General features: G+C 43.8%; 1 protein-coding gene across 2 annotated transcripts in view; it reads left to right on the top strand.

The window, feature by feature from the left end:
* GATB (glutamyl-tRNA amidotransferase subunit B) overlaps positions 1-12,955 on the top strand; it is an 84,712-nt gene that overhangs the window by 35,928 nt on the left and 35,829 nt on the right. Inside the window, exons 6-8 of one of the 2 annotated variants that reach the window (XM_049632273.1) lie at positions 8,070-8,183; positions 10,287-10,371; positions 11,088-11,132. In XM_049632273.1, coding sequence (XP_049488230.1) covers positions 8,070-8,183; positions 10,287-10,371; positions 11,088-11,132 — 244 coding nt within the window. The remainder of the gene's footprint in view (positions 1-8,069; positions 8,184-10,286; positions 10,372-11,087; positions 11,133-12,955) is intronic. The other variant, XM_049632275.1, reaches the window with a different exon arrangement.

Here is a 12,955-nt window from a genome sequence, read left to right as displayed (position 1 = left end):
TTCTTTCTTTCTTTCTTTCTTTCTTTCTTTCTTTCTTTCTTTCTTTCTTTCACAAAGGACTAGATGCGACTAGATGCTTTCTTCTGGCTTCTTCTATCCAAATGTTGTTTTGCACCAAAATTAGGGTCAGTGAAATAGTGTGTTTGAACAGTTTTATCTTTCTCAGAAGACATTATATTTTCCAGAATAGTTCTTAGTTTGTGAGTCTGTGCAGGTAGCACTTAGTTGCTACTTGATGATTTTTATTTGTGTCTTTCATTTTGTAGAATTTTCATCCAACTACAGCCGAAGCCCAATTACATCAAGTATAAGGCAAAGTTATGATTTCAAAATATTTGAACTTTGTGATAATATCAAGTTCATTAGAAATGTAGTAGGAAATCAAACAAAAGAAACACCTGTGCCATTGGGACCAAGCAAAATGTATGTTTTAAGTGTTTGCAAATTGGATATAAAGATTACAAGTTTGGGGGGCACCTGGGTGGCTCAGTCAGTTAAGCGTCTGTCTCTTGATTTCAGCTCAGGTCATGATCGCAGGGTCCAGCCTAGCATCAGGCCCTGGGCTGGGCGTGGAACCTGCTTAAAATTCTCCCTCCACCTCTCCCGCTGCCCCTCCCCGCCTCACTGTCTGTCTGTCTGTCTCTCTCTCTCAAAAAAAAAAATAAAGATTACAAATTTTGGTCAAACTCAATTTCTTTTTTTTTTTTTTAACGTTTATTTATTTTTGAGACAGAGACAGAGCATGAACGGGGGAGAGTCAGAGAGAGGGAGACACAGAATCCGAAACAGGCTCCAGGCTCCGAGCTGTCAGCACAGAGCCTGACGCGGGGCTCGAACTCATGGACCGCAAGATCATGACCTGAGCCCAAGTCAGCCGCTTAACCGACTGAGCCACCCAGGCACCCCGGTCAAACTCAATTTCTTAATGGTTCCTCTCATGGCCCCTTCCTGGCACTCGTGTCTTTTGTTTTTTGTTTTTTTTTTTTTTTTAACTTTATTTATTTATTTATTTTGAAAGAGAGGGAGAGAGAGGATGCATGCAAGCTGGGGGAAGGCAGAGAGAAAAGGAGAGTGAATCCCAAGCAGACTTCGTGCTGTGCTGTCAGCATGGAGACTGATGTGGAGCTCAAATTCACACACTGTGAGATCATGACCTGAGCCGAAATCAAGAGTGGGATGCTGGATCAGCTGAACCGCCCAGGTGCTCCTCCTGCCCTTAAGTCACCAAAAGCTAGCCTCACCCATGATTGCCCTCTATTTTCTGTTCCCAGGGGCTTTAAACAAAACTCTTGCCACTCAGCATTCCTTGAGTAGAGAAAGGCAGGAGTGGAGAAAAGATACAGATTCTGCATATACAGTTGTTAATTCATAGTTCAGTAGTGTATTAGAGTACTCCAGTGAGACAGAACCAATAGGATGTGTGTATATGTGCACATGAATGTCATATGTATGTATGTTTATAAATGAAGAGATTTATTCTAAGGAACTGGCTGATGTGATTATGGAGGCCCAGCAGTCCCATGATCTGTAGTCAGCAGGCTGCAGGAGGGCTGGTAGTATAGTTCCAGACCAAGTCTGAAGGCCCGAGAACCAGGAGAGCCGGTGGTGGAAGTTCCAGTGTGAGGCTGAATCCGAAGGCTGGAGGAGACCAGTACCCCGGCTCCACGACAGTCAGGCAGAGAGAGCAAGTTGCCCCCTCCTCTACCTTTTGTTCTCCTCAGGCCTCCAGCAGATTGAATGAGGCCTACCCACAATGGCAAAGGCAGTCTGCTTTATTCAGTCTACCAATTCAAATGTTCTCTCCTCCAGAAGCAGCTCACAGACACACCCAGAATACCGTTTAACCAAATATCTGGGCACTTCGTGACTCTGTCAAGTTGACCCATAAAATTAACCATCAGAAAGTGGTCACAGTGGATGCCAGTAAATACCATTTGAGGATGATGATTCATCTCCTTGTTGGTTTATAATACTATTTACCAACCTTTTGATGTCCCACATTATATTTGTGTGTTACAAAAGGACTTCTGAAATTGTAACGCCACATTTGTCGCAGAGAACATGTTACAAGCAACAAACTGTAACATTGGAGCCCCATACAAGTTGAATTTGAAGACAGAACTTGCCTATTTAGTATCTACTTTAAGCTAAACACTGGAAAAACACAGCTACATGAGTCTGCCTACAACTTGGCTTTATAGAAGCGAGGCTCTGTTGTAGGGTAAGAGAACTCTCCATTTCAGATTTATGGTTCACGCTGCTTTTTTACCCACAGAACATAAATGAAATATGGGCAGGTTGGATGGTTATCCATTTATGCACTAAGTGTTGATTCTCTATCACTTAAAAAAATTTTATTATTCCGTTCTTCCTCAAAATAACTGTGATTCCTAGCAAACCTATGGAATAATAAACGGACCACCTGTTAGCTGAGAAATAGTCCCATATGGGTCCTTGCCAAGAGATAAACCATAACGGCAAGAACTCATCAGTCGGTGACAGCTGAGAGGGTTCATTAAATCTCATTTGTTGTGACACTGTTTGTTGCTTTTAAATACAAATCCAGCAGCTTTGCCCCTAGCACAGCAGCAGAGCGGCTGCGGCTGTTCTGAGTGCTATGGGGAGGGAAGGTCCGCATAGAGTCTGCAGGGGTCCAGCTTTTTGTGCTGTTAGTATTTTATCAGCCCCAACCCCTTTGATCCTTCTTCTGCCCCACCACTGTAGGACCACTATGCTGGCATTGGAGACTGCAGTCTGAGAACTGAGGACCACCCTAGAAGGGACCAGTGGACCCCCAGGGTGCTTTTGGAATGAAGCTTCAGTTGCTCGGACTGTGATTCAGTGAGTTCCTGATAGTTTTGCTAATGAGCATGGGTCAGCTCAGCCTGGGTTCCTGAAGTCATTTCCTTCTCAGTGGACGTTTGCCACTGTTGAGATCCTCAAAGCCATCTGTAGAGTTGAGTGTGCACTGAAGTAGACATTTGACATGGTTTCGGTGATAATGTCTGCCATTTTGAACGGCTAGCCTGTGCTCATCAGCTCACCAAGCATTTTTAAAAATTACCATCTCATTTAAACTTTACGGCATTCCTGAGAGATAGGTGCTGTCACGCCTGTTGTATAGGTGAAGAGGCTGAGGTTTAGAGAGGTCGTGGTATTTGCCCAAGGCTCACAAGAAGTGACTGAGCTGGGATTTGAGCCCAGGTGTGTCTGAGCCCAGGAGCCCTTTCTCTAAACCCCGCATCGCACTGCGTCCTAGAGGCAGCCACGACAGTGTCACAGCCATAGATGACACCTTAGAGAGGCAGGGTGGCAGAGCGTGGGTGCTGAGGATGCTAAGGTCCCAGCCCTGGGTTGGGGCCCTGTCCTGCCTCTGGTGGCCGAAAGAACCTGGGCAAGGGGTTTTGATTTCTCTGAGCCTCACTTTCCACATTTATGAAGCGAGTCCCCAGATACTTGCGTATGGAAAGGGAAAGGTCATCACATTGGGCTGGGCAGCTGGGTGTGGTGTCACTGCGCACTGAGACATGGAAGACGGGGAGAAAATCTGGAATTCCATCTTGGGTATGTGAAGTTTGAGATGCCCAAAGGGTGTCTAAGCAGCTTCATCTAAAGCTGCATCGTAGGAAATGAATGTGATAAAGTGTATAAAACTTCTCACAAGCGCTGACAAGTAGCATGTGCTCGGTAAACGTTAGGTGCTTTTATTAATGATAGTAAGTACTGTTGCTTTTACAGAACCACCACTCACTTTGGGTACATAAGCTTTGTGAAATATGTTCAATAAAATTTGGTCAGTGTGTGTGTGTGTGTGTGTGTGTGTGTGTGTGTGTGTGTGTGTCAGAACTTGTTATTTAAGTCCTGGAGAGCATCCAGTGATCAGAATGAGATAGCTTAACAGACCTCTCTAAATCCTCAGGCCCCTGCTGTTTACAGAAACAGTTTTCTGTCCTGATGGTATATTTCTGATGTGTGAATGTGTTCTTAGAAAAAAAATATGTAACTGCACCATATCACTGTGCTCAGTGGTATCGTTTTTTTAGTTTTGCTGTTACAAATCTCTGTTTCTGGAGGGCACAAATCGAGCTTGATAACGCTCTCATGATGTGTGAATGAAGGCCCCTCACTCAGTGCTGCAGAATGCATTGAGGTAAACCTGACTGGTAAGGCTTTTGTGCACTGGAGGCAATTTAACTTAATTTGTTTAAAAGGTATTTTGTCTTCACTGGATAGAATGTCTTTTGTTAATGCTTGATACTATATTTGAATCCAGGCTAGTGGACTCTCTTTCAACACTGCAGGATACTAAATGATTCCTCTCAGACATTTATGTAGCATGGCCTTCGCCGGGAGAGACTGAAATTCATGCTCTTGTTCCTTATCCAAGTTAAAATTCTAAATTGCAAAAGATGGTGCCATTTTTAAAAGCGGATGAAGTCCCACTCAGGGTTCCCTGAGTTCAAAAAAAAAGTTGTTTCCCAAGAAGTGAGATTTGGTTGAGCACAGCTCAGCATACTTTAGAAGTTTTCCTCTGAGCTGAATAGGCCTTTCAGATGATTCCAGCTGTAGATCAGTCCTATTCAGACAGAAGTTGAGAACTTATCAGGAGCTTCTTGTGAGATAGTAACCAGTCTGCTTACTCATTTCTCAGGAAAATACCAGAGTTCTGGCTTCTCCAACAAGGTATTAATTTATTGAACAGTTACTTTCTGCCAGATCCAGCTCTAGATTCTGAATATGGCAGTGAAAAAGACAATGGCATCAAATAAGACTGAAAAGAGTAGACAAGGGATAGATTACCAATAATGAGAAGAAATTTGGACTTCATCCCAAATGCAGTGGGAAGTCATTGAAGGGCTTTTAAGTAAGGGAATGACAGAGTCTGAAGAACGTTGTAGAAAACCACTCTGGCTGCTGTGTTGAAAGTGGATTTCAGATGAGTAGGAGTAGAAGCAAAGAGACCAGGAAAGAAGCTCTTATAGTAGGCCAGATGAAAGATGATGCTGTTTTGGACAGGGTGGTGTCAGGACAGATGGAGAGATCAAGCTGAGTAGATTCAAGGTGGATTTTACAAATAATGGGATTTGTTAACAGGCTGGTGTGGAAATCAAGGGGCAGGAAGAAATCAAGGATGCCTTCAAAGAAGCTTGAGGAGCTAGGTGGTGCTGTTGGATGAAACTGGGAAGATGAAGATGAGCATATTTGTGGAGGGGAAATCGGGATTTAGTTCTGGAAAGTGAAATATCTGTGAGATCTCCAAGTGGAAGTGTCAGGTGGAGGTAAGGGTGGGGCTCAGAGTAGAGGTCTGGGCAGAAGAGAGAAATTTAGGACTTAGCAGCACATTGGTGGTATTTATAACTATATACCCCTCCAGAGAGAGTGCAAGAAGAGGGTCCTGAATTAGATGGGGAAGAAAATACCAGCAGACGAAATCCAAGTAGAGTGTCCAGAGAGGTAGGAGGGAAGCCAAGAGCATATAAGGTCACGGCAGCTGAGAGAGGAAGGTAGTTGAAGAAGGAAGGATTAGTCGGTATGTTGCATGCTTCTGGAGTGTCCAGCAAGGGGAGACAGAACAGGTCCTGTGTCCACTGCATTTGGCAGCCAGGAGGTTGCTGGTGACTTTAGCGAGGAATTTTCAGACAGGCGGGGACAGAAGCCAGACTGAAGAAGGTTTAGGAGTGAACAGGAGGTGAGATGGTAGAGACAAGATGTGCAACAAGCAAGCAAAACCTGTGGGAGAGGATTTGCTGGAAAGGAAAGCAGAGAGCCAGCTTAGTAACTGATGGAAAGCAAATGGGGTTCAAGGGGCTAGGGTTTGTGCTTTGTTTGGTTTGTTTTTGTTTTCCGGGAGAGAGACTTTCCGCGTGTGTCTCTACTAGAAGTACTGCCAAGAAAGCAAGGGGGTTGACTGATGTGGGAGAGAGGAGGCAGCTGAAAGAATGATGTTCTTGGGAAGGAGGGTGGGTGAGGATTTGAAATCCAGGGACAGTCCTGAAGAGACTTCCATTTCGGTCCTAAGGACAAGATTAATTCAAAACAGACTGCAGTCATGTGCTAAGTTCTATGGTATTGACCGTGTATATTCTAATAATTCAGAGGAGCCACCAGCGGAGGCAAGCTTATTGATGAGAGCTTCTAGGAGGAGAAGTGGTAACACTTAAGTGGGATCTTGGGGGATGAGCAGAGGCTGAAGAAGGGACAGTAATAGTGATAAAGAGGACGTGCAGGAGCCAGTGGAGTGGGCAGGGTCTCCTATGCAGAAAGCTTCCCTGACTGGAGGAAAGCGTTCTCATGGTCTGAGTAGCAGAGAAAATGTGGGTCGCGTCAGCCAAGACTGGATGACGGCTCTTCAGTACCAAGCAGAGGAGACAAGATGGTCCAGCAGGAGCTGGCCCTGCACATGAGCAAGCAGAGAAAATGATGAAAGCCACATCATAGCAGGATGAAAGTCATAGCCACATTGTGGGTGACTGGACAAGGAGGGGTTGCTGAACTACAAGTCGGGATGTGATTCTGAAACCCGGTCTGAAGTTCCGAGCCCTCCGGCGAGGGTGGCCGCAGTGGAAATAGAGAGGAAGTGACAGATGTGAGGGGGGTTGGGAGAGAAGAACTGACAAGATCTAGTTGTCAGTTTGGATGTAACAGGAAAAGAAAACAGAGGCAGCGTAGATGACTTCAGGTTTCCTAGACCACGAGTCTAATGTCAGGAATAGTTGGGACTTCTTGACGTTCAAGGAGGCACAAATTGTCCAAAATGTTGAGAAGTCCGTGCTAGAGACGTAGATTAATTTCTGAACTGAAAGCACCTTTTTCCCTGACGGTCAGCATGGGTGGCACTTGGGGTCGCAGAGTGGGGGAGCTCATCCTTTGTTCTGGGGGAACAAGTGGAGAGAGTAGGGCAGGCAGTGGGTGGCCAGTGGTCTCAAGCTTGCAGGAGGTTGAGCCCCACATCAGCATTTGGGGGAGCAACAGAGACTAAGACCATGGAATTTCTTGGCATGGAATTTATGTATCCTGTTTCATTATTTTAATATGCTTTTGCTGTGGAGTCTTGGAAAATGAATTTCTTGATTCAGCCCATCACAGCCCTCAGGTTTGGCACGTCCTTTTTAAATTTAAGAACCTGCCTAGGAAAATAAAAATCCAGCATTTTGCCCTCACGTTCTATTCAGTTTTGAATATTGTAAATGAAACTGGAGAATAGAGAATCTGAGTTTTACTTCGTAGGGTATAAAATGCGATTGTTTTTTATTTTCATCTACCTATTTGTCTTAGGATTTTGTCTCTGTCTCCTCCTCAAGGGCCTCTCAGTCCTCTCCACAAACCACCTGCTTCCTTAGGGGTTATTGCTCCTTATCTGAAGGGGTTTTCTGGGTCAGAGAAGGGCCTTCCAGGAGGGAGGTAGCCCCCTCCGGGTTCCTCCACAGACTCACCCCTTCATAACAGCACTGTCTGCTGCAGCAAATCCTTACAGCAATCAGGGAGGGTTCAGAGTCCTGTTTGTGGAAAGAAGAGATGATTGCAGTACCCAGAGGAAGGAGGAGGGGAAAAGCCAGGTTTCTGGTATTTGCCCTTCAGCTGTAAAATCTCAAGGACTCCCTTATGGATCTCCTGGAATCACTGTTGGAAATCCACCTTCCATTGGAGAGCTGTGCAGGGTTATCAGATGATCATTTCTAGTGCCTTCCTGCCAGCTCAGCTCTCACACTTTGGATAAAAACTCAGGATAAAACTACAGAGTAATTTTCCATTTTGACAGTGTTGTTTTTCTTATTTGGCAAAAAATTAGATTTCTGCATCTGGTACCTCCAGAATTTCTCCTGTCTTCTGCATGTGCACAGGGGCGTACAGATATGCACGCACACATAAGCTCACACCTCAGATGCCTTAGGACTGTAATTCTCATAAGTGGGCAGAAGAGCTTCAGGACCAACCATACCTTCTCTAAACTTGGGTTGCCATAACTGACTAAACAGCAAGTGGAATTAAATATTACTTGCCGGGAGACTTCAAAAGACCACGTTGCCTCAAAGAATTTCTAAAGAGTTGTCTTTTTTCTCTCCTTCCAGAGGGCCAGTTAAGAGTGGATGCCAACATATCTGTGCATCATCCTGGGGAGCCTTTGGGCGTTCGAACTGAAGTGAAGAATCTCAACAGTGCCAGGTTCCTGGCCAGAGCAATAGGTGAACGTCAGCTATTACTTTTAATCTTCCTTTTGTATCCATTATCTATTGCTTTGTAACAAGCCACCCCAAACCTTCGTGGCTTATACAGTCACCATTTCAGTTTTCACAATTCTACTGATTAGATCCTGCCTCGGCTCATTCATGAGGCTGTGGAAGCTGGCACCTCGGATGAAACAGAGGGTCTAAGGCGACACCACTCACATATCAACACCTTGGTGCTAGAGGTCTGCTAGGCTTCTCTTTCCTTGTGGTCCTTCTTCATTCGCTTGCCTAGCCTGGACTTTCTTTTTTTGGCAATGGGCATTCTAGGGGAATGAAGGCAGAGGCCTCAAGGCTTCTTGAGTCCTAAGCTCTAGAACTCCTATAGTGTCTCTCTCTTCCAGCACATTTGATTCAAAGCAGATTCAAAGGGAGGATCCTTTTTATGGGAGGGTCTGCAAAATACTGTAACTCTGTTTTTCCATTTACCACATTCTTTCTGACCTGCATGAACTTTATAAAGTCATGTTTATTCATTATACATTGGCCATAATTTGACCTCACTGGTCAATATATTTTTCTGCTTCTTACTATTTTTACTAATAGATTGCATGTGCCTATATAGTCAAGTTTTGGTCTTATTGGAGCTCATACAGTCCCATGACATTGCTGACTGTGAAGACATCTCAGAGGCCTAAAATATTCTTTAAAACCAAAAGTATCTGTAGAGGAAGAGAGAATGTAGGGAGGGATTGAGTTTAAAGTGCATTCCTTCAAGGATGCACAGAGCACAAGCTATCTGGATACATTGCTGTGTGTTGAGTAGAGTCTTGGGTCTTGTTGAGAAAAGCATTGGAAACAATAGAGCAGAGATTCTCTAGTCTTGTGTGAAACCTTATCCTGAACCTGAAATGATCAGCCTCAACGAAGATACTGTGAGTACAAATTTTCAGAAAAATGGCATCCTAATGGTCAAGGGGGATAACTTACTGAAGGGAAAGGGGTAAGGGAAGGTTCCCACATGAAGATAGACCAAAGAGGTGGGACTCTTCTGTCTCTAAAAGGAGATACAGTCCATGTTTATGAAGCCATGAAAGGTTTGGGTCAGGGAAACCCTTACAGCGCAGTGTTATGAAGGGGAAGCTTGGCAAAAATAGAAGAAAGCTCCGCCTCACCCTGTGAATAGTAAGTGTTCTGGAACTCATTATTCTAGGAGGTTGTGACGCAACCTAAAAAAACAAGCAGCAAGATTTTAGGTAGGTTTATCCGTAATGATTTACAAAGGAGCTCCCGAGACAGAATTCTGCCTGTGTTCTCACTCGGACCGGAAGAACCTCAGATTTACTATGATGGGCTTAATTCTCCAAGCCCATGATTTTTCCACCCCACGTTTCTCCCTACGTCATGCCTAGTAGCTATCATCTCAGTGGGGGAGATGGGGAGCAGAAACTGACACATTTTGGTGTTGCTGCTGCTTGTCAGCTCAGGTAAAAAAGTTTGGATTTGGGTGCGGGAAAGTGGTATATGATGGTGTGGGGAGTAAAGGGGAGGCTTAAGCTGCTTTCAGAAAGAAGCTTAAGAGTTGTGGCTGTGTTTTGCTTACCACAGTCTGCCTGGTTTGGTGGTGAGGGAGCATGGCATAGAGCAGTGGCTCTTAATCATGTGGGGTCATAGATACCTATGAAAATTCTGGACTCTGTCTCCAAAAAATGTACAAATGCACACACCCACATTTTGTGTATAATTTCAGGAGGTACCAGAACCTCTTGAAGTCTGTCCATGGATCCCTGGATAAGAACTCTTGATTGGCAGCGGTCCCTGATCTGGAGTTAGTTGGCCTAGATATTGGTCCTAACCCTTCTTCTACCAAGAGCTGTAAACTGGACTGGGTCACCATGAACCTGAGTTTTCTCAGAAAGTGAGGAAGCAGAACTTCCTAAAAGGCCCTTTCCGGCACCATTATCCTATGATTGCAATGAGAAAATATAGCCTATCAGGGAAGAATTATTTGAACAACTCTCTTGATTATTTTTGACTTGAAGATTGAAAAAGATTTCTAATTATTGCTTGATTGGATTAAAGGAATCAAAATATGGTACTAAATTACTATGTTTTTCTTAGACTATGAAATTCAGAGACAAATCAACGAACTTGAGAATGGATGTGAAATTCTCAATGAAACTCGCTCATTTGACTACAAGCTAGGGTGAGTTTGCATTGACAAACATCTTGAACACAGCTGGGTGGGGCTCCAATCCAGGCTCACCACAGACAAGCCCTGTGACCTTGAAGAAGGTACTTAGCTTCTCTGCGTGAATGCTTTTCTCACTAGTGCAATTGGGAGAATACTGTATGCTACAGGGATAGAATATCCTGTAGGGCTGGCAAGAGGTTGAAATTGAACCAGACTTGTACATAAGTACTTATTACATTCTGGCCTTTCATTTGCTTCTAGTTTACCCACTTTATGGCAAGAATTTTCTACTTCCTTAAATTCTATCAGACTTAAGCTCTACCAGTTCAAGCTAGAGGTAAAGAAAGCTTAGGGTTGGTTACAGAGGTGTCCTTTGTTTTGTTTTGCTTTGTTGTGATAACTTTGACTCTGATATTCTGACTCCGAATTTTGAGGATTTTGTGCTTTTAGCAAGAGACCGAAAAAAGCTCAGAAGATGAGAGTTTGAGCTGGTTAGAAGCCGGAAACATTGAAGCAATTTCTTCTCTCTTTTTTTAGTTAATCTAAATATTTCTCTTCCATTAATATAATTTTTTCATGGAGTCACGTAAGTGTCTGCCAAAGAAGGTGAAAGAGCTTGAATTTGCCTGTGGCTCTTATTGATAGGGGTAACCCATTTCCCTTTGCACATACGTTAGGCGGTGCTGCATGCAATGTTTGTGTAACGTTTTCTTATTTAACTGTCATAGGTGCACCGTACCGATGAGAGACAAAGAAGGAAAACAAGACTACAGGTGGTTACTCCTCTTGTCAAAGTACCATTACATGTTTGGGGTCAGGGGCGTATTTCAAATCCACTCGCAGAGTACCATAATGATCCTGGATAGTTTTTAAGAACCACTTTGTGTTTGTATTGTTGCATGATGGAAAATCTGGACTTCCTATTTTATGTGTATACTGAGAAAAAGAATGTTTTCTTCTTTTGGTAGCCTCAGAGTGCCTGATTTGACGAAATTCAACTGTTGGAAGACACTGTTGACTCACCTCTGTGTGAGAGTTGTTGAGCTAAGAGGGTGGCAGTTGAGGATGGGGCCTAGGATGTTCTTATATTCAGTGATAGATAAAGTAACACACTGAAGATCCTTGAGAAGATATGGAGAAAAAAAGAGATGCATATGTCAGTGGCATTTCCCTTCGTATCTCAGGTGATGCTATTTAATTGATAAACTAAACAAGTTGTACTTAATATGAGATCCAGAAATAAGGACAGGCTTAAGGTAAATTGAACCTTTTGTATTTTCCCCCACTGAGTTTAGCAGATTTGAAAGATTGAGGTTTTAAGCGACAAAGTTGTTGAGGTTAGCCCACTGTTCCTCCACAAAATGCAGGAAGTGCAGCTCTTGCTGTCGATGACAAGCATCTTGAACAGAAGTAGCACTGTGATGTGGGAAAGAAACTCCTAAACCCTTAGAGTGAACCTCCCCTGAAGGGCTCCTCTCCTGTCTGTCAAAGTCGAGATTGTTTGAATCACTGTGATCTTCTCAGTTCAACCTGTTCTTCCCAAGAGCTTCTTTGTTCTCCAGTGTTGCCGCCCTACTCTGTTTGTGCTGCTTTCTTAATCAGCGTGGAGTTTGGCTTTTAGGTCAGCTAGTGGCTTTGGCTGAATCCCTCAGGTTAATAGGCGGGATTCAGGAAGCCTCCCTTTGGCTTTCCTCTTGCCATCGGAAGTCAGGCTGATTCACAGCACAGATTTGGCATTGAGGTGATGGGTTGTTTGCACGGCTGATCTATCACCATGGCGCCACCATTTGCTCTGCATTATCCTGCTTCTACGTAAGCCCTTTGACAAGTATAAGCAGAGAGAAAATGTTGGATGCTGGAATACAACAGAGGGAAAGACATTATATGCAATGGTGCAGCAGAGAGGTCCCGTATGCTCCTTGGCATGTACCGTGTGCTCCACGTCACCCCCCACAGTTTCCCCTGACAGCATCTTGCGTTGCTGTGTGATTTGCATCTATTCCCCAGGAAATGTTGAACACTCACTAAACACACTGGTACAGTACATTTGCTATAATTGATGAACTGATATTGAGATTTTATTATTAACTAAAGTCTATAGTTTACATTAGGGTTCACTCTTTATGTTGTATGTTCTGTGGGTTTTGAGCAAATGTATAATGACGTACATCTACTGTTACAGTGTCCTAGAGGATAGTTTCACTGTCCTGAAAATCCCCTGTGCCCCGCTTACTCGTCCCTCCCTCCCCAATAGCTTCTACATTTTATTTAGGCAAAATCTTATTGATTTCTTCCACGTCTCAAGGTTTTCTTTTTCTTTGACTTTTCATTTATTTCACAGATACTGCTAAAAATAGTGAGAATTTTTAAATGAGGGAAAGTTTTTTTTCTGCCTAATAAGTAGATTGTTCTCATTTGGTCCTGTTTTTCGCAACCTATGTCTTTATGAACATGTACTTTATCCACAATTAGAAATCGCAGTGTGGCATCAACCCTGCGTGGTGCTTTTTCGCTCATCATTCATTTATAAGCATGGACGCTGGCAGATCTGGTGGTCTTGACCTGTAGAATACACTTGTCCAAAGACTCCTTCCTG

Source organism: Panthera uncia, chromosome B1 (assembly GCF_023721935.1).
Source record: "Panthera uncia isolate 11264 chromosome B1, Puncia_PCG_1.0, whole genome shotgun sequence".
Lineage (NCBI taxonomy): Eukaryota > Metazoa > Chordata > Mammalia > Carnivora > Felidae > Panthera > Panthera uncia.
Note: the sequence above shows the minus strand (reverse complement) of the source record. Positions and strands in the feature narration are given on the sequence as shown.